The 26,388-nt window shown below is 43.0% G+C and overlaps 1 protein-coding gene and 1 non-coding gene across 3 annotated transcripts in view; one reads left to right on the top strand and one right to left on the bottom strand.

Annotated features, from left to right (window-relative positions):
* Window positions 1-7,537: 7,537 nt before the first annotated feature.
* Window positions 7,538-7,662, top strand: LOC128058397 (small nucleolar RNA SNORA20). Its single transcript, XR_008200461.1, has one exon. It is a non-coding gene; the product is annotated as a small nucleolar RNA SNORA20 (small nucleolar RNA).
* Window positions 7,663-17,437: 9,775 nt separating this feature from the next.
* Window positions 17,438-26,388, bottom strand: part of TMEM50B (transmembrane protein 50B) — a 41,395-nt gene continuing 32,444 nt past the window's right edge. Inside the window, exons 5-7 of one of the 2 annotated variants that reach the window (XM_052640185.1) lie at window positions 25,166-25,258; window positions 22,291-22,348; window positions 17,438-18,923 (exon numbers count right to left, since the gene is read on the bottom strand). In XM_052640185.1, coding sequence (XP_052496145.1) covers window positions 18,878-18,923; window positions 22,291-22,348; window positions 25,166-25,258 — 197 coding nt within the window. In that variant the 3' untranslated portion in view covers window positions 17,438-18,877. The remainder of the gene's footprint in view (window positions 18,924-22,290; window positions 22,349-25,165; window positions 25,259-26,388) is intronic. The other variant, XM_052640193.1, reaches the window with a different exon arrangement.

Below are 26,388 nucleotides of genomic sequence, written 5' to 3'. Positions count from 1 at the left end.
TCGGGAAGATCCCCTGGAGAATGGCATGGCAACCCACTCCAGGATTCTTGCCTGGAGAATCCCATGGACACAGGAGCCTGAGGGACTACAGCCCATGGGGTCGCAAAGGGTCAGACACAACCGAGCAACTGAGCACGCATGCACGCATGTCCATAGTGAAAGTGCAAGTCGCTCAGCTGTGGCAGACTCTGCAACCCTGTGGGCTATATAGTCCGTGGAATCCGTAGCCTTTCCCTTCTCCAGGGGATCTTCCCAGCCCAGGTAGTGAACCCAGGTCTCCCGCATGGCAGGCAGATTCTTTACCAGCTGTGCCACCAGGGAAGCCCATAACTAAACTGTTATTGAGACCCAGTGACTGTCATTCAATTTATGTATAGTCTGTGGCTGCTTTTGTGCTGCAAGGCGGAACTGAATTGTTGCAAGAGCTTGTTTTCCTGCGAAGCCTAAAATATTCACCACCTGAACCCTTACAGAAAGAGTCTGATGACCTCTGATCTGTACAATGAAGTGTACATTGTATAGGAGTAAAGAGACTTACTCCCATTATTTAGGTTTATACAGTTACAGAAGGTCCCTACAAGACCCCGCCCCATTTGCTGCTGAGACTGTGTGAATCAAAGGTCATGTGTTACATGGGAGGAGGGGTATTTGATGCTTGCATGTTATTCTACAAAGTACGTTATGGAATATGTACTAGGAAAGGCTGGAGGTCATTCAGGTGTAGGAAAACCAATGGAGAAACATAGGCCCTAGATAAATGCTAGGCCACCCAGAGATGATGGGAGAGTTGGATCAAGGCCACTGCTAACTCATACATGACTGCTATGTGCATCAGATAAAGAACCCGTCCTTCAAGACCCTTTGATTTGTGCCGTTTTAAATCAACATACGATGTCCTGGACCTTCATTGTGAATAGCGCCCCCTGGTGGTCCCACAGTGCTCGGCATGCAGATTGCAGACTGGATTGAGGGGTAGGGGGATGTGGAGGGGGGTAGGGGGGTGGGGGGGTTCACCTCGGGGCCATGGGAGAGGAAGCAGCCCCTCTTGCTCTGGGTGGTAATAAGGCCAGCAGGATGAGGAGCTGATGGGCATGAGGATGCAGAGGGGAGAACCCCAGGTAGGACATGGGGGTGAGGGACGGGCAGAGAAGGGAGACTTTGTCCGCATCTACAGGTCACCTGCTGATGTTTGTTCACTCACTGCAAAACCACAGCTGCCCTCTCACTCAGAAACTGCCAGTGTGGAGAACAGCTCGGGTCCTAGCCTGTGCTCGGGGCATCTGCCTTTGTTGACTTCTATTTCATTCACCATCATTTATCTCAGTTCATAGGATGTTTAAAAGTCTGCATAGCTACTAAGTTACACTGCCTTTGGCTACCGGAAAACAACTGTATATCCCTAGGGGGCTCCAGGGCTCTCCAGAATAAAGGTGTTTATCCCAGAAAACCTGTGTTTTAGGCAAGAACCTCCTAAACCATCCCTACTGTTTGGTGGCAGTGTGAATCCACACAGGCATCTTCCCATGGAGCAGTCAGGCCTCCAGCTCCTCACTGTGCTCGCAGGCCCTCTGAAAAAGCTACAGCCCTCTGATGGGAACACGGTGGAAGTCACCTCACCCTTCTTGCTTCCAGTCTCTGGTGACTGAGGATGGCCAGCTGCATCAGGAGGGCGCCAACCCACAGGTCCGAGAGGGTACCTGGGGCAGCACCCAACCGGTGGAGGGAGCTGGTCGGCGCTGCTCACAGGTGCTCTAGGAAGACTGAGAAGGATGCTGCCTAAAATCTCATCCTGCTAACAGAATGCAGGCAGGAGAGGCTTCTCTGGGCCCCCTCCCCCATTTATTTAAAAAAAGGGGGTGAGGTAGACCCCCAGGGTTTCTTTACAAAGATCTATCTAGCTGAAACCTAAATGCCCACTGACAGAGGAATGGATAAAGAAGATGTGGTATGTACGTATATATATATATACACACACACACAGTGGAATATTCAGTTCGGTTCAGTCACTCAGTCGTATCCAACTCTTTGAGACCCCATGGACTGTAACAACGCCAGGCCTACCTGTCTATCACCGACTCCCGGAGTTTACTCAAACTCATGTCCATTGAGTCGGTGATGCCATCCAGCCATCTCATCCTCTATTGTCCCCTTCTCCTCCTGCCTTCAGTCTTTCCCAGCATCAGGATCTTTTCCAGTCAGTCAGTTCTTCGCATCAGGTGGCCAAAGTATTGGAGTTTCAGCTTCAGCATCAATCCTTCCAATGAATATTCAGGACTGATTTCCTTTAGGATGGACTGGCTGGATCTCCTTGCAGTCCAAGGGACTCTCAAGAGTCTTCTCCAACATCACAGTTCAAAAGCATCAATTCTTTGGTGCTCAGCTTTCTTTATAGTCCAACTCTCACATCCATACATGACTACTGGAAAAACCATAGATTTGACTAGATGGACTTTTGTGGGCGAAGTAATGTTTCTGCTTTTTAATATGCTGTCTAGGTTGGTCATAGCTTTTCTTCCAAGGAGCAAGTGTCTTTTAATTTCATGGCTGCAGTCATCATCTGCAGTGATTTTGGAGTCCCCCAAAATACAGTATATCTCACTGTTCCCATTTTTTCCCCATCTATTTGCCAAGAAGTGATGGGACTGGATGCCATGATCTTCGTTTTCTGAATGCTGAGTTTTAAGCCAACTTTTTCACTCTCCTCTTTCACTTTCATCAAGAGGCTCTTTAGTTCTTCGCTTTCTGCCATAAGGGTGGTATCCTCTGCATATCTTGATATTTTTCTTGGCAATCTTGATTCCAGCTTTTGCTTCATCCAGCTGGCATTTCACATGATGTACTCAATATAAGTTAAACAAGCATTGTTTAACAAGCAGTTAAACAATATGCAGCTTTGACATATTTTCTCAGTTTGGAACCAGTCTGTTTTTCCATGTCCAGTTCTAAGTGTTGCTTCTTGACCTGCATACAGATTTCTCAAGAGGCAGTTCAGGTGGTCTGGTATTCCTATCTCTTTCAGAATTTTCCAGTTAGTTGTGACCCACATAGTCAAAGGCTTTTGGTGTAGTCAATAAAGTAGAAATAGATGTTTTTCTGGAACTCTTGCTTTTTTGATGATCCAGCGGATATTGGCAATTTGATCTCTGGTTCCTCTGCCTTTTCTAAAGCCAGCTTGAACATCTGGAAGTTCATGGTTCATGTACTGTTGAAGAATTGGAGAATTTTCAGCATTAGTTTGCTTGAGGAATTGGAGAATTTTGAGCATTAGTTTGCTAGTGTGTGAGATGAGTGCAATTGTGCAGTAGTTTGAATTTTTTTTGGCATTGCCTTTCTTTGGGATTGGAATGAAAACTGACCTTTTCCAGTCCTGTGGCCACTGCTGAGTTTTCCAACTTTGCTGACATATTGAGTGCAGCACTTTCACAGCATCATCCTTTAGGATTTGAAATAGCTCAACTGGAAATCCATCACCTCCACTAACTTTGTAGTGATGCTTCCGAAGGTCCATTTGACTTCATATTCCAGGATGTCTGGCTCTATGTGCATGACCACACCATCAATAAGACCTTTTTTGTGCAGTTCTTCTGTGTATTCTTGCCACCTCTTCTTAATATCTTCTGCTTCTGTGAGGTCCATACCATTTCTGTCCTTTATCGAGCCCATCTTTGCATGAAATGTTCTCTTGGTATCTCTAATTTTCTTGAAAAGATCTCTAGTCTTTCCCATTCTGTTGTTTCCCTCTATTTCTTTGCATTATTCACTTAAGAAGAATTTCTTATGTCTCCTTGCTATTCTCTGGAACTCTGCATTCCTATGGATAGATCTTTCCTTTTCTCTGTCGCCTTTCACTTCTCTTCTCAGCTATTTGTAAGGCCTCTTCAGACCACCATTTTGCCTTTTTGCATTTCTTTTTCTTGGGGATGATTTTGATCACCACCTCCTGTACAGTGTCATGAACCTCCATCCATAGTTCTTCAGGCACTCTGTTTATCAGATCTAATCCCTGAATCTATTTGTCACTTCCACTGTATAATCATAAGGGATTTGATTTAGGTCATACCTGAACGGTCTAGTGGTTTTCCCTACTTTCTTCAATTTAAGTCTGAATTTGGCAATAAGGAGTTCATGATCTGAGCCACAGTCAGCTCCCAGTCTTGTTTTTGCTGACTGTATAAAGCTTTTCCTTCTTTGGTTGCCAAGAATGTGATCAATCTGATTTTGGTATTGACCATCTGGTGATGACGATGTGTGGAGTCTTTTCTTGTGTTGTTGGAATAGGGTGTTTGCTATGACCAGTGTGTTCTCTTGGCAAAACTGTTAGCCTTTTCCCTGCTTCATTTTGTACTCCAAGGCCAAACTTGCCTGTTACTCCAGGTATCTCTTGACTTTCTACTTTTGCATTCCAGTCCCCTGTGATGAAAAGGACATCTTTTCTGGGTGTTAGTTCTAGAAGGTCTTGTAGGTCTTCATAGAACCATTCAACTTCAGCTTCTTCAGCGTTACTGGTTGGGGCATAGACTTGGATTACTCTGATATCGAATGGTTTGCCTTGAAACGAACAGAGATCATTCTGTCGAGTTTAAGACTGCATCCAAGTACTGCATTTCGGACTCTTTTGTTGACTATGATGGCTACTCCATTTCTTCTAAGGGATTCTTGCCCAGTGGAATATTACTCAGCTGTTAAAAAGAATGAAATAAGGCCATTTGCAGCAACATGGATTGATCTAGAGTCTCATATTGAGAGAAATGTAATATGACATCCTTTAAATGTGGAATCTAAAATGAAATGATACAAATGAACTTACTTAAGAAACAGGAAGAGACTCACGGAAAACAAACTCATGGTTACCGGGGGGATAAGGGATAATTAAGGACTTCGGGAAGGTTATGTACACACTGCTATATTTAAAATGGACAGCCAACAAGGACCTATTATATAGCACATGGAACTCTGCTCAATCTTACGTGCCAGCCTGGATGGGAGGGTGGTCCGGGGGAGAATGGATACATGTATATGTACGGTGCAGTCCCTTCACTGTTCACAACATTGTCAATCAGCTACACCCCAATACAAAATGTTTTTGGTGTTAAAAAAAATAAAAATAAAACATAATCACGTGCAAAAGATATTAACTAGTGAATTAATATAATCAATTAATGTAATTATATTACACTTTAATTAATTAGTGCTGTGAATTAATAATTTATAACTAACATGAATTAGACTGCTTCCCTGGCGGCTCAGATGGCAAAGAATCCGCCTGCAATGCTGGAGATCTGGGTTCAATCCCTGGGTTGGGAAGATCCCCTGGAGTAGGGCATGGCAACCCACTCCAGGATTCTTGCCTGGAGAATCTCCGTATACAGAGGAGCCTGGTGGGCTACAGTCCATGGGGTCACAAAGGGTTGGACACAACTGACCAACCAAGCACACACACACACACATAAATTAGACTTACTTCATTTTTGCATTCAGGTGAACAGAACTATTTGATTTCATATCCCTAAGGATAATAAGTGTCCTGTTTGTAGTTGAGAGCAAGAGAGAAGACCTAGGACCTCCAAGAGCTGATGAGCCCAGATCGGACTCTGAGTCCTTGCCAACAGGCCAGTAAGGGGCCCAGAATAAAATTTAATTCATCAATTAAATTGACATGCTTCTTGACTGACTCCTTTCTGAAGTGTTGCTGTGAACTTCAGTGTGACTGTGTGTAACTCTGGGTACCCAAACCCTTCTCAAGTGGCCAGCCCCATGCTATAAGTGAAAGATGAACACAGCACCAATAGTCTCAGCCATGTGTACATCTGTATAGATTGTGCACTGCACAACCCCAGAAGTGCCATGTATATACACAGAATACAAAGTATTTGGTTCCTTTGAGACTTAGAATTTCTTCTTGAAAAACTGTCAGAATTAATGGTGAGTTTCCAGGCTAACTTGCAAAATCCGATTTAAAACATATTACACACCCAAAAGCCATTAGTAGACTTTAGACAGTAATGTGAATTTCTTCTTTGAACTTGTATGTTTTCCAGCCATTTTCTGGAGAACATTCCTTTTTATAATGAAATAATATCAGGAATTTTTTATAAAATGGAAGCTCAGTGCTCCGGTGCAAGAGACACTGGGACAGTAGAGCCTGCAATGGGCATATTTCAGGGTGAGGTTAAATCCTCTCTCCTTGCTGCACCTGGGTTTTTCTTCAAGCAGACAGGAACCACTTATAAAGATTGTAACTTGTTAGACACAAATTATTTCTCTCCTCCGCATATCACAGGGTCACTTCAGTTCAAGTCTACATAATGCTGTTAGTAAAAAGTACAGTGAATTTGTTCTATTTGCCTTAATCAGTCTCTCCTCCCACAAAGTACTTTTAAAATTATACAGGAGAAAAATAGCTTCTTTATGGTAGAGAGACCTGGTGGACCCCACCTTGAGCAGGCAAGCAAAGTTAAAACCACCAGGACGGGGACAGATGTATGCTTGCTTTGATGTCATGAAAATGTAACATCTATGTTATTCCTGCCAAAACTGCATAACCTGAATTTAATCACAATGGGACATCAGACAAACCAAAATTGAGGGGCATTCATCACTTCATGGGAAACCGATGGGGAAACAGTGGAAACAGTGTCAGACTTTATTTTGGGGGCTCCAAAATCACTGCAGATGGTGATTGCAGCCATGAAATTAAAAGACACTTACTCCTTGGAAGAAAAGTTATGACCAACGTAGATAGCATATTGAAGAGCAGAGACATTACTTTGCCGACTAAGGTCCGTCTAGTCAAGGCTATGGTTTTTCCTGTGGTCATGCGTGGATGTGAGAGTTGGACTGTGAGGAAGGCTGAGCGCCGAAGAATTGATGCTTTTGAACTGTGGTGTTGGAGAAGACTCTTGAGAGTCCCTTGGACTGCAAGGAGATGCAAACAGTCCATTCTGAAGGAGATCAACCCTGGGATTTCTTTGGAAGGAATGATGCTAAAGCTGAAACTCCAGTACTTTGGCCACCTCATGCGAAGAGTTGACTCATTGGAAAAGACTCTGATGCTGGGAGAGATTGGGGGCAGGAGGAGAAGGGGACGACAGAGGATGAGATGGCTGGATGGCATCACGGACTCGATGGACATGAGTCTGAGTGAACTCCGGGAGTTGGTGATGGACAGGGAGGCCTGGCGTGCTGCGATTCATGGGGTCGCAAGGAGTCGGACATGACTGAATGACTGAACTGAACTGAACTGAACTGAACAACAGTTGGTCAGCATTCTTCAAGAATACCTAGTCATGGACTTCCCTGGTGGTCCAGTGGTTAAGAATCCTGCAGGGAACACAGGTTCAGTCCCTGGTCTGGGAAGATCCCTCATGCCTGGGGGCAACTCAGCTGATGTACCACAACTACTGGAGCCCGCATGCCCTTGCTTCGCAACAAGAGAAGCCACAGCAGTGAGAAGTCCGGGCACTGCAACAAGAGAGTAGCCCCTGCTTGCAGCAACTAGAGAAAGACCTAGCACAGCCAAAAACAGTGAATAAATAATTTTACAAAATAATAGCCATTATAGTCTTTCAGTGATATGAGCTGTTATACACATGGGATAAAATAATACCGGGCCATTGTAAATGGAGGTGAAGTCACCATTTCATCTCCATGGCCTAGACATTGCAAAAAACAAAAACCAAAAACCTAGTCATGAATGACAAAGGCTGAAGGTGTCCCAAGTTAATAGCCACTAAAGGGGGCTTCCCTTGTGGCTCAGCTGGTTAACAATCTGACCTGATTGTTTACCAATGCGGGAAACCTGAGTTTGATCCCTGGGTTGGGAAGATCCCCTGGAAAAGGAAATGGTGACCCACTCCAGTATTCTTGCCTGGAGAATCCCCATGGACAGAGGAGCCTGGTGGGCTATGGGGTCGCCATGGGGACCCCAGTCCATGGGGTCACAAAGAGTCGGACATGACTGAGTGACTAAGCACAGCCAAAGGGGGCGTCCCTGGTGGCTCATGGTAACGAATCTGCCGGCATATGCGGTAGACACAGATTCGATCCCTGGTCTGGGAAGATCCTGCCTGCTGTGGAACAACTAAGCCCAAGCACCACAACTACTGAGCCAGTATTCCAGAGTCCGTGCTCCACAATGAGAAGCCACCGAAATGAGAAGCCGGTGCACCGCAACTAGGGAGTAGCCCCTGCTCTCCGCAGCCACAGAAAACCCTCGCAGCAACGAAGACATAGCACAGCCAAAAGTAAAGAAATAAAATTATTTTTTTAAAAAGAGCCACTAAAGGGCCATGACAACTAAATGCAATGTGCGATCACAGCCTGGATTCTGGAACAGGAAAAAAACCTTATTTTTCTTTACTATAAAGCATACGAGTAGGGCACTTGACAAAATTCAAATGAAGTGCTTAGTGCTATATCAATGTTAACTTCCTGATTTTGGTATTGTAGAACAGTTGTGATTTGCAGAAATACACGGAAGTATTCAGGAGTAATGGAGAAGGCAATGGCATCCCACTCCAGTACTCTTGCCTGGAAAATCCCATGGATGGAGGAGCCTGGTGGGCTGCAGTCCATGGGGTCGCTAAGAGTGGGATATGACTGAGCGATGTCACTTTCACTTCTCACTTTCATGCACTGGAGAAGGAAATGGCAACCCACTCCAGTGTTCTTGCCTGGAGAATCCCAGAGACGGGGGAGCCTGGTGGGCTGCCATCTATGGGGTCGCACAGAGTCAGACACGACTGAAGCGACTTAGCAGCAGCAGCATTCAGGAGTAAAGAGGCATCTTGTTGCAGCATACTGTCAAATGTCTCAGAAAAAAATAGACTAAAGTGATTGTGGTAAAATGTTACCATCTGGGGAAGCTAGAATTCTCTGAGTTATTTTTGTAACTTTCCTGTAAGACTGAAGCTATTTCAAAATAAATCAGTCAATCTCTACACTCCTAACTTTCCTAACAGGAAGTAAATATACTTTGCCTCATACTGAATCCCTTTGTCGCCTGGATAAGGTGCTTGCATGTGAAAGATTTGCTGATCTCTGCACTGGGAAAACCCACAGGGTTCCAGAAGGCTTGCCTTGCTACTCTTACTTGTAGAAATTTAAAATATCCTATTTTCCGCAGCTTAAACAGTTGAAGATGGGGCTTCCATGGTGGGACAGTGGTTAAGAATCTGCCTTGCAATGCAGGAGATACAGCTTCGATCCCTGGACCAGGGATCCAACGTGCCATGGGGCAACTAACTACTGAGCCCGCACTCTAGAGCCCAGGAACTGCAACTGCTGAACCCACATGCAGGAACTACTCGCACCCTAGAGCCTGTGCTCCTCAACCAGCAAAGCCACAATAAAAACCCCATTCACGGCAATTAGACGGTAGCTCCTGCTCTCTGCAGGCAGCAACCAAGACCCAGTGCAGCCTATATAAATATATATATATATATATATATATATATATATATATATATATATATATAAAATAATTGAAGAGGCATATACTATCATCTGCCATAAGGGTGGTGTCATCTGCATATCTGAGGTTATTGATATTTCTCCCGGCAATCTGGATTCCAGCTTGTGCTTCTTCCAGCCCAGTGCTTCTCATGATGTACTCTTCATATAAGTTAAATAAGCAGGGGGACAATATACAGCCTTGACGTACTCCTTTTCCTATTTGGAACCAGTCTGTTGTTCCATGTCCAGTTCTAACTGTTGCTTCCTGACCTGCATACAGGTTTCTCAAGGGGCAAGTCAGGTGGTCTTGTATTCCCATCTCTTTCAGAATATTCCACAGTTTATTGTGATCCACACAGTCAAAGGCTTTGGCATAGTCAATAAAGCAGAAATAGATGTTTTTTTGGAACTCTCTTGCTTCCTCGATAATCCAGCAGATGTTGGCAATTTGATATCTGGTTCCTCTGCCTTTTCTAAAACCAGCTTGCACATATGGAAGTTCACGGTTCACGTATTGCTGAAGCCTGGCTTGGAGAATCCTGAGCATTACTTTACTAGCGTGTGAGATGAGTGCAATTGTGCAGTAGTTTGAGCATTCTTTGGCATTGCCTTTCTTTGGGACTGGAATGAAAACTGACCTTTTCCAGTCCTGTGGCCACTGCTGAGTTTTCCAAATTTGCTGGCATATTGAGTGCAGCACTTTCACAGCATCATCTTTCAGGATTTGAAATAGCTCCACTGGAATTCCATCACCTCCACTAGCTTTGTTCTTAGTGATGCTTCCTAAGGCCCATTTGACTTCACATTCCAGGATGTCTGGCTCTAGGTGAGTGATCACACCATTGTGATTATCTTGGTCATGAAGATCTTTTTTGTACAGTTCTTCTGTGTATTCTTGCCACCTCTTCTTAATATCTTCTGCTTCTGTGAGGTCCATACCATTTCTGTCCTTTATCGAGCCTATCTTTGTGTGAAATGTTCCGTTGGTATCTCTAATTTTCTTGAAGAGATCTCTAGTCTTTCCATTCTGTTATTTTCCTCTATTTCTTTGCACTGATCGCTGAAGAAGGCTTTCTTATCTCTTCTTGCTGTGCTTTGGAACACTGCATTCAGATGCTTATATCTTCCCTTTTCTCCTTTGCTTTTTGCTTCTCTTCTTTTCACAGCTATTTGTAAGGCCTTCCCAGACAGCCATTTTTCTTTTTTGCATTTCTTTTCCATGGGGATGGTCTTGATCCCTGTCTCCTGTACAGTGTCACAAACCTCAGTCCATAGTTCATCAGGCACTCTATCTATCAGATCAAGTCCCTTAAATCTATTTCTCATTTCCACTGTATAATCATAAGGGATTTGATTTGGGTCATACCTGAATGGTCTAGTGGTTTTCCTTACTTTCTTCAATTTAAGTCTGAATTTGGCAATAAGGAGTTCATGATCTGAGCCACAGTCAGCTCCTGGTCTTGTTTTTGTTGACTATATAGAGCTTCTCCATCTTTGGCTGCAAAGAATATAATCAATCTGATTTCGGTGTTGATCATCTGGTGACATCCATGTGTAGTCTTCTCTTGTGTTGTTGGAAGAGGGTGTTTGCTATGACCAGTGCATTTTCTTGGCAAAACTCTATTAGTCTTTGACCTGCTTCTTTCCGTATTCCAAGGCCAAATTTGCCTGTTACTCCAGGTGTTTCTTGACTTCCTACTTTTGCATTCCAGTCCCCTATAATGAAAAGGACATCTTTTTTGGATGTTAGTTCTAAAAGGTCTTGTAGGTCTTCATAGAACCGTTTAATTTCAGCTTCTTCAGTGTTACTGGTTGGGGCATAGACTTGGATTACTGTGATATTGAATGGTTTGCCTTGGAGACGAACAGAGATCATTCTGTCATTTTTGAGATTGCGTCCAAGTTCTGAATTTCAGACTCTCTTGTTGACCATGATGGCTACTCCATTTCTTCTGAGGGATTCCTGTCCACAGTAGTAGATATAATGGTCATCTGAGTTAAATTCACCTATTCCAGTCCATTTTAGTTCACTGATTCCTAGAATGTCAACGTTCACTCTTGCCATCTCCTGTTTGACCACTTCCAGTTTGCCTTGATTCATGGACCTGACATTCCAGGTTCCTATGCAATATTGCTCTTTACAGCATCGGACCTTGCTTCTATCACCAGTCACATCCACAACTGGGTATTGTTTTTGCTTTGGCTCCATCCCTTCATTCTTTCTGGAGTTATTTCTCCACATATCTCCAGTAGCATACTGGGCACCTACCAACCTGGGGAGTTCCTCTTCCATTATCCTACCATTTTGCCTTTTCATTCCTTTCCTGGGGTTCTCAAGGCAAGAATACTGAAGTGGTTTGCCATTCCCTTCTCCAGTGGACCACATTCTGTCAGACCTCTCCACCATGACCCGCCCGTCTTGGGTGGCCCCATGGGCATGGCTTAGTTTCATTGAGCTAGACAAGGCTGTGGTCTTAGTGTGATTAGATTGACTAGTTTTCTGTGATTATGGTTTCAGTGTGTCTGCCCTCTGATGCCCTCTTGACATCACCCTTATGGCAGAAAGTGAAGAACTAAAAAGCCTCTTGATGAAAGTGAAAGAGGAGAGTGAAAAAGTTGGCTTAAAGCTCAACATTCAGAAAACTAAGATGATGGCATCTGGTCCCATCACTTCATGGCAAATAGATGGGGAAACAGTGGAAACAGTGTCAGACTTTATTTTGGGGGGCTCAAAAATCATTGCAGATGGTGACTGCAGCCATGAAATTAAAAGACGCTTACTCCTTGGAAGGAAAGTTATGACTAACCTAGATACTATATTCAAAAGCAGAGACATCACTTTGCCGACTAAGGTCTATCTAGTGAAGGCTGTGGTTTTTCCAGTAGTCATGTATGGATGCAAGAGTTGGACTGTAAGGAAGGCTGAGCGCCGAAGAATTGATGCGTTTGAACGGTGGTGTTGGAGAAGACTCTTGAGAGTCCCTTGGACTGCAAGGAGATGCAAACAGTCCTTTCTGAAGATCAGCCCTGGGATTTCTTTGGAAGGAATGATGCTAAAGCTGAAACTCCAGTACTTTGGCCACCTCATGCAAAGAGTTGACTCATTGGAAAAGACTCTGATGCTGGGAGGGATTGGGGGCAGGAGGAGAAGGGGACGACCGAGGATGAGATGGCTGGATGGCATCACTGACTCGATGCACGTGAGTCTGAGTTAACTCCAGGAGATGGTGATGGACAGGGAGGCCTGGCGTGCTGCGATTTATGGGGTCGCAAAGAGTTGGATACGACTGAGAGACTGAACTGAACTGAACTATCATATAAAACCCTATGTAAAATGACTTAACCTGTGTGAAATCTGCTACGAAAGAATGGAAAAAACAAAACAAAACACTGGTAGGCTCAAAAAAACAAACACTGTCTCCAGATTCTTTTTTTTTTCTTCTGACTTTATATATCTTTTAAAATTTTTTATTTTTTAATTTTAATTGGAGGCTACTTAACAATATTGTAGTGGTTTTTGCCATACATTAACATGAATCAGCCACAGGTATACATGTGTCCCCCATCCTGAACCCTCCTCCCACCTCCCTCCCCATTCCATCCCTCGGGGTCATCCCAGTGCACCAGCCCTGAGCACCCTGTCTCATACATCGAACCTGGACTGGTCATCTCGTTCACATATGGTAATATACATGTCTCAGTGCTATTCTCTCAAATCATCCCACCCTCGCCTTTCCCAGAGTCCCACAGTCTGTTCTTTACATCTGTGTCTCATTTGCTGTCTTAAGATGGCACGCCACCCTGTGACCAAAGGCTAAAAAGCCATCAAATGACAAAGGAAAAATGCCTTCAGGCAGAGCCACCAGGGAAAGAAGGACCCAGCTTTATTGATCATTTACTGTTTCCAGGCACCATGAGGCATTTCCTTCTGTTAATTCTCAAACTTAGAGAAGGACAAAGAGCATGGGGCTCACACAGCTAGTAAGCGGCAGTGGCAGAATTAGGGAAAAGTAAAGCAATCTAAACCCCTTCCATCGATCACAGCCGTGTGGCGAAGGGGCTTGCATAACTCAGTGAAGCGAAGAGCCACACCGTGCAGGGCCACCCAAGACATGGGATACATCTGAGTCCTTCACTGTTCACCTGAAACTATAACAACATTGTTAATCAGCTATACCCCAATGCAAAATGTTTTTGGTGTTAATAAACATTAAAAAAAAAAAAAAAAGACAGGTGGGTCATAGTGAAGAGTAATGACAAAACATGGTCCCCTGGAGGGTGGAATGCCAAACCACTCCAGTATTCTTATCCAGAGAACCCCATGGACAGTGTGAAAAGGCAAAAAGATACGGCACTGGGAGATGAGCCGCTCCTCAGGTCGGAAGGTGTCCAACATGCTACTGGGGAAGTGCACACTGTCACTCAGTCGTGTCCAGCTCTTTCGGACCCCACAGACTGATGCTGATGCTGAAGCTCCAATATTTTGGCCACTTGCTAGGAAGAACTGACTCATCTGAAAAGACCCTGATGCTGGGAAAGATTAAAGGTGGGAGGAGAAGGGGACGACAGAGGATGAGATGGTTGGATGGCATCACTGACTCAACAGACATGAGTTTGAGTAAACTCCGGGAGTTGGTGATGGACAGGGAGGCCTGGCGTGCTGCAGTCCACGGAGTTGCAAAGAGTTGGATGCCACTGAGCAACTGAACTAAACTGAGACTGTGGCCTGCCAGGCTACTCTGTCCATGCAACTATCCAGTAAGAATACAGAGTGGGTTGCTATTTGCTTCTCCAAGGGATCTTCCTGACCCAGGGGTCGAACCTGAGTCTTCTGCATTGGCAGGCAGATTCTTTACCACTAAGCTACCAGGGCAGCCCATAGAATTGATAGTTCATTCCTAAAAAATACAGGACACATTTTATAAAAAGCTCCAAGAAAAGAACTTTACAGGAAAAAAAAATTTTTAACCTAGTTCAACCAAAGGTCTTCCAAGCTTCTTTGACCACTGTACATTTTTTCCTAAAGAAATGCCAAGGTTCTAGGGCAGTTCAGAAATGCTGGCTGAGGAGAGCAGGACTTCGCACTCAGGAACAAAGGGCCTGAGCCATGACTCCGATCCGTGGGCAAGTCCCTTCACCTCTCCAATAAAAGTTCCTACCTCCAACTGTGAGGGTGAAGTGAGACCATACACAGGGCACAGAAGCTTCTCCACACACGCTAGCAGGGAAAAATGCATGAGTTAAAAGCTTCCTTCAGGCATAAGCTATAGTGTTGCTTTGGGCTCAAGGCTATGAATCAACTACATTAAACAAGGTGTTTTTAAGTAGAAACACACATGAAGCAAGGTTATGTATTGCTGGCTGAGGAAAATGTTGTGGCCGAAAGCTCACCTAACCCAGCATTTCCATCAGGAGCCAAGATTCAGAATTCACTAATTCGGTCTTGGGGAGGCTTTACAGATTCCACCTACAGCAAAGGAGAACTGACTGGGGCTTCCCTGGTGGCTCAGTGGTAAAGAATCTGCCTGCCGGCGCAGGAGACGTGGGTTTGATCCCTGATCGGGGAAGATCCCACATGCCACAGAGCAACAAAGCTCCAGTGCCACAACTACCGAGCCCGCGCTCTAGAGCCCGGGAGCCAAAGCTCCCGAGCCCGCGCTCTAGAGCCCGGAAGCCACAACTCCCGAGCCCGCGTGCCTAGAGCCTCTGCTCTGTAATGAGAAGCCCGCACACTGCAACCAGGGAGGAGCCCTTGCTCGCTGCGACCAGAAAGAGCCCACACAGCAACCAAGACCCAGCACAGCTGAAAGTAAACACATAACAATTATTTTCAAAGCAAGAGAACTGACTGGATTTGGAAAGCTTAAAGCATGGGGGAAGGAAAAAGAAGAGGTGGAGAAATATTCTGGGTTTGGTCCAAATGAAATTGAGGGCTGGGGAGGAACAGAAAAGTTCACTGTCTTTAGGTATGAGAGAACCAGGATGGATATATAGTTCATTTTAAATAAAATGCAACCATAGTGAAGGCTATTTTCAGGAAAATGGGGGTAGACTGTGAAAACAAAGATGGTGTCACGATTTCCTTAAAAAAGAACTGTTCTGGGATTAAATGAGCATGTTCTGATTTTCCAGTAATTTTTCAGAAGCATTCAACCTATCCATCATGTTAGGCTACTCCTTTGTTTTCAAAGAAATAAGAAAAACAACAAAGGGACTAAGATAATAATTTCTACTTCAATCCTCCCAGTTTGAATAGATGATACAGTGAAGAGAGTGCTCTGAAATAAGAGCACAGGCTGTTAAAACCAAATGTGACTGTTAGAGAGGGATAAAATTAGCATCAGATGTTTCTCCCTCAGGATTTATTGGGGTGTTATTTGAGATGAAACTGTCTAAAAGTTGCCTCTCATTTTTATAAACTTTAAACAGAATCAAAATGAGTGTGTGGTGATAAGAGTACAGAAAAAAAAAAAAGGGATAAATCTATAAAGTTGCCAGAGATTTGATGGTTGATATGAGCCAATTAAATATAAAACAGAGCAATGAAATTGCTTTTTAAAAAAAAGTGGAGCAATAGCAAAAAGAAAATGGGGCGGGGGGGGTCAGAGTTAACATTATGTTTGAAAACCCTCCCATCATGGAAAACTGCAGCAAACCTGAGTTCAATGCATCTATGTCAAACACTAAAAAAAAAAAAAGACTTCCCTATAGCTCAAATGGTAAAGAATCTGCCTGCAATGCAGGAGACCAAGGTTCGATCCCTGGGTCGGCAAGATCCTCTGGAGAAGGGAATGGCAAACCACTCCAGTATTCTTGCCTGGAGAACCCTATAGATAGAGAAGTCCGGCGGGCTATAGCCCATAGGGTTGCAAAGAGTCAGACAGGACTGAGTGACTAACACACATGTCAAACACGCTGGGGTTTCTCGCACAAGCAGCAAGTGCTATACAGGCACTGATCTTCCTGCCTGCAATCTGCGCTCCCTCATTACGCTGATACATGTCAAAAATTTACATAATGGAAAGATGCAGCATCACAACAACAACACAAAGTACACAACGAGGACTCCGAAACAGTGTAATTAATAACATATAATGCTCTGTAATGTTGGTCCTACACAAAACACCGAAAGACACTTGGATTCAACAGCCACTGAACCTGTGTTAACAGGGAGATTTTAAGGGAATCACATGCACCTTTAAAGATTTACAAAGGACTCTATTCTGACAGTGTCTGATAGGAGTGGATACTAACATTCTTTTTTTTTTTTTTAATGAGGAAACAAACAGGGAAATCAAGTGATTTGCTCCCAATTAAAAAAAAATTCATGACAGAGTCAAAAATAGAAAAAGCAGCCACGATTTCAGTCAGCCTTCCCTTCATTAGCCTTCACACTGCTGCTGCTGCTGCTGCTAAGTTGCTTCAGTTGTGCCCGACTCTGTGCGACCCCACAGACAGCAGCCCACCAGGCTCCCCCGTCCCTGGGATTCTCCAGGCAAGAACACTGGAGTGGGTTGCCATTTCCTTTCCCAATGCATGAAAGTGAAAAGTGAAAGTGAAGGCGCTCAGTCGTGTCTGACTCTTCGCGACCCCATGGACTGCAGCCTACCAGGCTCCTCCCTCCATGGGACTTTCCAGGCAAGAGTACTGGAGTGGGGTGCCATCACCTTTTCCGAGCCTTCACACTAGCACTTCACAAATCTGAGTAGAACATATTTCTCCTGGGAATTCACTGCCGGTCCAGTGGTTGGGACTCCCCACTTTCACTGCTGAGGGCCCAGGTTTGAGCCTTGGTCAGGAAACTAGAATCTCACAAGTTGAGCAGTTGTGTCCCCTGCCCCCAACAGGGGGAAAAATATATATACATATATATATATTTTGTTGTTGTTGTTGTTGTTTTTTGTAAAGGGAAACACTTCTTTGACCAGGTCCACTGGAAATGATTGAAAACTGAACAGCAAACCAAATTTTACAGTTTGTTTTCTCCAACAGATTTAATAATATTACAATGTGTGAGAAGTAATATTTATTGCAACAAGTTACAAGGGAGTGGAAACATGTAATTAAGTCTTACAATTTACTGGAAGCAAGATGGTATTTTTGAAGGAAAAAACAACAAAGAGAAAGTGATTATCAGACAAAGGCACAGCATTCCACAACTGCTTCATACTCTGTGCGCAGTAAAACCTCAGAGAGGAGAGACATTAAGCAAAATACGGCTTATGTTAGAAGCTGCGTATAATATCACTAATATTATTCTGTCTTACAACAAAAGGCTCTAGAAAAGTCCCTCTGGAGGAAAAAAGTGCAACAACAAAAAACCTGTTGAAAAAAAGTGCAACAAAAAAAAAAACAAAGGAAAGCTAAAGTAGAAATAAAGACCCAGCTCTCCCTTTGAAATCTCTCAGGGGAATACACACAGTGCAAATACAGTATTTCATACTCAGCAAAAGAAGCTTTCGACTGGAGTAAGAACTTTCGGGTTAAAGATGTATTTTGCAGGGAGAGTTCACCTAAAGTTTTGAGAGCTAGAGCAAAGACAGACTTGCAGTCAAGTCACTGAGTGGATGAAATGCCTAATTTTTCACTAGGTCATAATGATCTCCTTTGGAAAGAAGAGCTTTTATCCTGAATCTAATTATTCCACTTTTCATTATATGGTTCATGCTTTTAAAGTGCAATTGTCTTCAAACTTGCTTGATATAGAATTTGGTAACATAGATAATAGCAGGCTGTCAAAAGACAACTGTTTAAGCTGCTTTTGTTAAGAAGCATGTTGCTGAGCTGCCTAACAGTCTTTTTACATCAGCCATGTAAAACTGAGCTTATGCGATCATGTATTACCCTTTTTCAAAAAAAGTCTTATTAGAGGAATTGTTTTTTAGAAGAGGTTTTCAAACTAGTCCTTCAGGCATTTTTAAAAATTTTCATATAAAAGTCCACTTTTTTTATACATAAGAACAAACATTTTTCCTTTAAAAAAAAATCTCATTTTTAAGCCAAAATAAATTACAACTTGCTAAAATACCCCTTTTAATGGCTCAGTGCTTATTTCAGATATGTGGAGCTGTATTTTTTGCACATCTTTGAAAATCAGGCAAAGTAGTTAACGCTACAATGACCGTGATGATACAACCCTGGCTCAGGGAACAGATTTAGCTTTAAGTCTTCAAGAATAAAAAGCTGACACTCCTCATCTCATCTATATAGTCTTATACTATGTACATATTAACAATCTAAGTCAATGGAAAAAAAAGGACAGAAACTTCATAAAACTATTTAAAAACTCAGGGCATAAAAGTGTAAAGAGACAAAACATTTAATGTACAATCTATTCCATTTGGCAATGTGTAAATTATACTGAGATAAAAACTTATCTACAGATAGAATATAACAAAAGGAAAACGTGATTTGAGAAGTGATCTCAGGTCCATAGCTCTTCAGTTCTTCCAAATTTGTAGATCAGAGTGCTGGAAAGATATTAAAATAAATCGTGAGGTAAAATCACATAGAAACACAATAGAGAATTCATTTTCTAAATATGCTTTGATGGGTACCTCACTGATCCTTTCTATCAGCTTCTAAAATTAAAGACTGTGGTGCTGTTGGTCTGAATTTGCTTGTCTTATAAAGCAGTCTATGGACCTCATGGCTGAGTTTAATATCTGCTTAAAGCCTGAAGTTACTGGATAGGACACCAGTATGGAAAGGGCACATTTCTCATCGTGGCCAGCAATAAAGTCACTCACATCTCTAGGGTTTTACAGTATCTGAGCTACCAAAATGGAAGCATCCTAAAGCAGACCATGACGCAATTCTGCATTCATTTACAAAAAGTTACTGTACAGAGTATGGGCTGGGCACGAGGCACCTGGCTAAGCACTGGGAATGTGACTGTGAGCCGAAACTAGATAAATGTGCTCACTAGTGGGAGAAAGCCAAATCCCAACTCAGCGATACACATGGTACCGAGAGAGAAACACAAGGATCCGACCTAGTTAGACGTCACGGTTTTCCTAAGGAAGTGATGACTGAACTGAGATCTAAAAGAAAGGGAGTGTGGGACTTCCCTGGGGGTCCACCTGCCAATGCAGCGACACGGGTTTGATCCCCAGTTTGGGAAGATCCCATATGGCACGGGGCATCTAAGCTTGTGCGCCACAACTGCTGAGCCCACGCACCTAGAGCTCATGCTCCGCAACAGAAGCGGCCACCACAGTGAGAAGCCCACACACCACCATCAAGAGGAGCCCCCACTCTCCACAACTAGAGAAAACCTGCCCACAGCCCTGAAGACCCGGGCGGGGAGGGAGGGAGGAGAGAGAGGGAAGGAAGGAAGAAATCACCTCAGCAAGGTATGAGGGGAAGAAGGAAAGGGCAGAAAGATGGGACACTCTGGGACCAGGAGTTTGAGCTCTGGGTACACTGGCTGTGCTAGATCTGAAACATCAGCCACTCGGGATTGGATAAGGAAGAATCCAATACGTGGTTTAGACAGAGATAGACATCTGTGGCTCCCAGGCACACAGGTACTAACTGAAGTCCCCAGCAAAGAGGACCTCATCGAGAGAAGAACGAGTCAGGAAGAGGCCTAGAACAGAACCTTAAGAAACGTCAACAGTGAGTGGCCAGGGCGTGGCGGACCAGTGGGCACTGCACACAGAGGAGGAGAAGCTGCCCTCTGCACTCAGAAAAGGCCCGGCGCACGCTGGCCTCTGGGCGGGGCGCACAGCTGATGCACCAGCCACTGCCCACGTGAGCACAGGCCTTTACATACATACGGTTTCTATTCAGCCAACTGTCATTTATACAGGCTCGTCTGCCCCTGCAAAGGGCTGAATCTGAATTTAAATTTGATCTCCAAACAGTGCCTAAGATGTCTTTGTGCAAATTCAATGTATTCCCAGAAGGGTGTCAGTCATGTGCCGAGAAATACAATCACAAGACACAGAAACAGCCACACATCTTTCAAAACCAAGAGTGCCCCGGCCACAGTGCAATAAGAGGGAACCCAGGCACAGTGGTCTCCTGAGGTGAGGAAACAGTGCTGAGAGTTCGGGGGGGTCGAGCAGCCAGAGTGTGCAAGGTGGAGGACGGAGAGCTAGAGGGCACAGCCCCATGGGCTTCTGCCGAGTACTGACAGTAGATGCGTGTGCGGAAACTACCCAAGAAAAGGGAAGGAGACAGTGGAAAGAACTGTTCCCACAGCTCCCACAGGGCTGGGGATACCTCATAATCTCACAGCAGAGTGGACACCTCAGGACACATGCGGCATCAGGAAGAACACTCAGAAGTGCTCTCTGCCTTAGCAAGGGGGCCCTATTAATCCCAGACTAAAGCTGCTTTGGGCCTGCTTAACAAAGCTTAAAAGCAAGATCCAAAGGATCAACTCGTTTCCAAATGACTGAGCTGCATTCAGAACAAAGCTCAAAAACATTTAAAGGAACACCCAAAAGTCCAGCCCCCAGCAAAGGGCAAACAGAGGAAGAAACCCAGAATGAAAAAAGGAAACGGAAGTAATCAATAGAAACAGACTGAGAACTGACACACTTAGACAAGGACACTGACATAGTTATAAACATACTTCATATGTTCAAGACCGAGGAAGAGCATAAGCATGTTAGGGAGAGACGTGGAAACGGTGAAAAAAATAAAAGCCCAAATCAAGTTAACAGAGATGAAAAACACAATGTCTGAGATGAAAAACACACTGGATGGGAGTAACAGCAGCTTAGACGTGATAGAAGCAGCCATCAGGGAATTTAAAGATATAACAGTGGAAACTAACCCAAATGAAACACAGAGAGAAAACAAGAAAAGAGGAGACTTGGTGGGCAGAAGAGCAGGGGTGGAGAGGCAGGAAGAAAGCACGCAAAGAACGAGGCACCAGTGAGCTGTGGAATGACATCTAGCAGTTTAGCACGTGTATAGCTGGAACCCAGGAGGGAAGGGTGGACAGAAAAAAAGATCTGAGGAAACACTGTCTGAAAAGATTCCAAGCATGGTGAAAACGATACATCCACAGATCCAAGAGACTCAGTGAACCCCAAACAGAAGAAATATGAAGAAAACGACACCACAGCCCTCCATAATCTAACTCCTTAAAACCAATGACGAAAACAAACTTCTTCAACGCTTAGATCTTAATGCTTCAGTGAGTGAGGTGTAGGGTAAAGGGTGTAGTTTTATAAATGATGCCTTAAGTACTTACCTATCTTTACACTAAAAGACATTTTCATCTCAAAAAGCAAAGGATACAGGCTTCATTTTGGAAGCTTTATAGAGGATTATCCCTAAAAAACAGTTCTGATCATTTTATTATTTTACTTAAAGTTATCTTTAAAAACTTAAAAAAAAATTTAATTCCCCAATCAGGTTTTGTATATGACATGCATATTATGTATTAATTCTAATTTTTTTTTTTAACTGAAGGTACATGATATGGCTTCTTAACAAAACGCAGCCTATGGAAACAGCAGTCTGGTGGGTCCAAATCCCTGTTCAGTATTTGCTTATTAAGTGAACTTAAGTAAGCCTCTGAGTCTTATTTTCTCATTGATAAAATAGGAGCACCATCTGGTTCACATACTTAAGACAATTACACGGGAATTTTAAAAGTTAACATACATAAAGCATCCACCTTTATGTATGCATACAGCAGGGCCCCTAGTTAAGTGGTTTATGTATGCTTTTATGCAATAGTAGAACTTTCATGTTTTAAAAGAAGTTTTATATATTATAGATTTATACAGGTTTCATTGCATATGCTGCTCTTATAATAAAGATGATGTTTCTGTAAATGGTATACACACATAGTTTAAAAATTAGGCAACTTACCTAAAAAATATAAGTGCATTTTGAAAAAACACAGCTAGTCCTGGATAAACATCAGTATCTGCACATACAAAGTAAAACAGATCAGAAGATTACAAAAGGCAAAGGTCAGCAACAAAGTATTTGTGACATTTATAATGCTCTGTATATTATAAAATACTATTATTCATTAACTCTAAGCAATCCACAATGAGGGAATACCCTGGCAGTCCAGTGGCGAGGACTCTGCGCTTTCGCTCTCAGGGCTCAATCTCAGGGTTCAGTCAGTTCATGCAACTAAGATCCCACAAGCCACATGGTACAGCCAGAAAAAGAAAAGAAAAAAGAAATCTACAACGAAACCGAAATAAGAAAATGCGAACCTTATTCTCTCAAAACAAAGGGTTACTTTCATTCTGGATAAAAGACAAAGAATCTACTAGATTTTCTTTTTGTCTTAAGTATTTGCTATGGTTTCCGCTACATCTCAACGGCTGAGGAAGCAGCAGCTCATCCGTCAGGTCCCATGGCCAATAAATACACAATGTCAGAGATACACAATGCTAGAAGTACACAGTGACAGAAATATACAACGTTAGGAATGCGCAATGTTAGAAAGATGCAAATTACATTTTTGATGATCTAACAGTCTGTTCAGCTTATTTTCCTTCATGAATTTAGGAGTTTTATTTCATAAATCTGACACATATGGAAAAAGAATCATTAGAATTCATCATCATATTCTCCTGGAGAAAAGAGTGACTATCTTTTTAAGAAGGAAAAAGAAAACATTGGATATGATTCAAATTTTTGTGGATATTAACTTTTATAAAACAATCAATGTTGATTAAAAATACTAAGTGGGATGAAGAAATATTCAATTTGTAGCCTTTGAAATCACAGCAAACAAGATAGCTACATGGTTAAAAGCTCCAAGTTTGAGCCATACCCCGGGATCTTAATCCCACCTCTATCACTGACTAAATGCATGATCATGGGCAAGTTATTTAACCCATTATCCCTTACTTTCCTCATCTGTAAAATGGACATTGTAAGCACACCTACTCACAGAGAGTGAGAGGGTAGACTGTGCACAGCACTCACGACAGTGCTTGCACGTGAAGTACTGTGTAACTGTTAGCTGCTACTATCATTAACAGTTCCAGGAAATCTGTACACTAAAAGATTTGAACTATGTGCTAGAAATGCTCTCTGAAGTAAATGCATGTTCAGTTTGCAAACTAAGATGCAGACATAGGGAATTCCTTGGTGGTCCAGTGGTTAAGACTCCAAGCTTCCACCGCAGGGAAGGCGGGTTCAATCCCTGGTCAGGGAACTAAGATCCTACAGGCTGTGTGGTTTGGCCAAAACACTTTAAGCCTATGTAATAAGCAGTGCTGTAGCAACATGAAAATGAGATCCATAATCAAGAAATTTCTCAATATGTACTGGATCTTTAAAGATTAAGATACAACCACTAAAGGGAATTCCCTGGCGGTCCAGTGGTTAGGATTCTGCACTTTGACTGGTGGCGGAAGGAAGATCGCACATGCTACATGGAACAGCCCAACATACGCTACATGGGACGGCCCAACATATGCTACATGGAACGGCCCAACATATGCTACACGGTATAGCCCAACAACTGCAAGCTCCATAGTATTTTTAATTAACTAAAATAACACATTTTAGATATATTTGGTGAGTGGTGGTATTTAAACATTAGTCAACCACTGACCTCTTATACCTATTTATTTTGCACAAAATGAAAGATGAAGGTATTCCAAAATCTAATACTGATCAACCTATGATACTTAAGGGATCCTATCACTACATTAAAAGGTCAGCTGGGGGTTGGGACAAGGAGATGTGACAGTTAAGCAGAGTGACAAAGAGATTCCAAAGACAGAAGCATCAGATGATGAATAAAGTGTTATCTGAAACTGATCCTATCTTTGCAGTGAAGGGGGAGAACCAGTGAAAGGTTCCTCGGATGCTTCCAGGAGTACAGCGTACAACTGGCTCCTCTTTTTCAAAACCTCTCACCACCTCCCTGATGAAAAGCTGTGGTGACTGAAACAGTCCCAAGACTCAGAATGGTATGCTAAGAGCTCACTCCATTGCATCAACAGTTTCTACATGAAGGCTACACACGTCTTCAATCTTGCACTTAAAAGACTCCCCTTGTACCTATGAATAAAAAATTAGACACTGGGGTTGGAGAGGAGATGTATCAGTGGACAGAAAGATACTGGTGTCCATAACACCTTATCTTGAAATCCTTGGGGCCAGACATGTTTTAGAACTCAGATTTTTTCAGATTTAAGAATGATAACACAGGGCATAATATTACATAGCACCTGCAACTGGGTTTGGACCAGTATCCCACAATCAAATACAACCATTATTCCCATAATAAAACATTTGAATGCTTACTAAAGCAAATAAAGATAATAATGAGCACCAGGTCAATTTAGGTCAGGTTTTGCTGCCAAGCTGGTTATGAAATTCTTGACCTTCAGCACTTCGTGGGTTTTTGAGCTGTGTATAAGGGGCTGTAGCCCTGTGCAGGGTTCCCACTTTTAAGACCATGACCCTCAGTAAAAGGCCTCTAGTGTACAGCCTGGCTGCCTAGGATAGGAAAGGAATGAGAACCTCGAGAGATGGCTGAGAGTTACCTGGTCTTGTCAGTGGCTTGGATTTCCCAGCGAGCCTACCCTACTGCACTCAAAGACCCCACAAGAAAGTTATATTAAACAACTTTTATTTTTACACAGAGTCTTAGCTTGAAGCTGAGTAATTACACTAAATTTTACTCCATGGGGAGATGCCAACTAAGCCACATAGAAAAGACATACCTGAATCTCTCCTATGAAAGAAAAGAGGAATAAATACTTACTCTGGGTAACATAGGCACCAAAGAGAATCCACATGGAAGCAATCAGTGACCCAAACATCAACATGAAACCAATGAAGAGCCAAACTCGAGCACCTGTGTGAAAAACAGGCTTTATGATTTTGCTCATTCCTGCAGCTCTATGTCTCAGGAATACATAGCACCAGAACACATAAATTAATACACACTATGCCCACCAAAGACAGTCACGTATTTATATACACCTGCTTTAACAACTAACTGAATGAAGATTTTAAAAAATAAAACTGAAAAGGGTAAAGCAACACTTGGAAAGGGAAAAAGGGTAAGTTACCATTCTACTGGCTAAAAAAACTGACAGCTCAATAAATTACAGTAGGCAGGCTTCTTAAGTCTGCCTACTTGATCGAACTGATTAATTGGACCCTAACTGAAAAGTCAAGTTAGGGTTAGATAAGAGTGCCTGATGAGCTATGGATGGAGGTTCATGATACTGTACAGGAGACAGGGATCAAGACCATCTCCATGGAAAAGAAATGCAAAAAAGAAAAATGGCTGTCTGGGGAGGCCTTACAAATAGCTGTGAAAAGAAGAGAGGCGAAAAGCAAAGGGGAAAATGGAAGATATAAGCATTTGAATGCAGAATTCCAAAGAATAGCAAGAAGAGATAAGAAAGCCTTCCTCAGCGATCAATGCAAAGAACTAGAGGAAAACAACACAATGGGAAAGACTAGAGGTCTCTTCAAGATAATCAGAGATACCAAGGGAACATTTCATGCAAAGATGGGTTCGATAAAGGACAGAAATAGTATGGACCTCACAGAAGCAGAAGATATTAAGAAGAGGTGGCATGAATACACAGAAGAACTGTACAAAAAAGATCCTCACGACCAAGATAATCACGGTGGTGTGATCACTCACCTAGAGCCAGACATCCTGGAATGTGAAGTCAAGTGGGCCTTAGAAAGCATCACTAAGAACAAAGCTAGTGGAGGTAATGGAATTCCATTTGAGCTGTTTCAAATCCTGAAAGATGATACTGTGAAAGTGCTGCACTCAATATGCCAGCAAGTTTGGAAAACTCAGCAGTGGCCACAGGACTGGAAAAGGTCAGTTTTCATTCCAATCCCAAAGAAAGGTAATGCCAAAGAATGCTCAAACTACCGCACAACTGCACTCATCTCACACGCTAGTAAAGTAATGCTCAGGATTCTCCAAGCCAGGCTTCAGCAATATGTGAACCATGA

The sequence above is a fragment of the Budorcas taxicolor genome, chromosome 1 (genome assembly GCF_023091745.1).
Source record: "Budorcas taxicolor isolate Tak-1 chromosome 1, Takin1.1, whole genome shotgun sequence".
NCBI classification, from domain to species: Eukaryota; Metazoa; Chordata; class Mammalia; order Artiodactyla; family Bovidae; genus Budorcas; species Budorcas taxicolor.
This window is presented reverse-complemented; position numbering and strand designations above follow the sequence as displayed.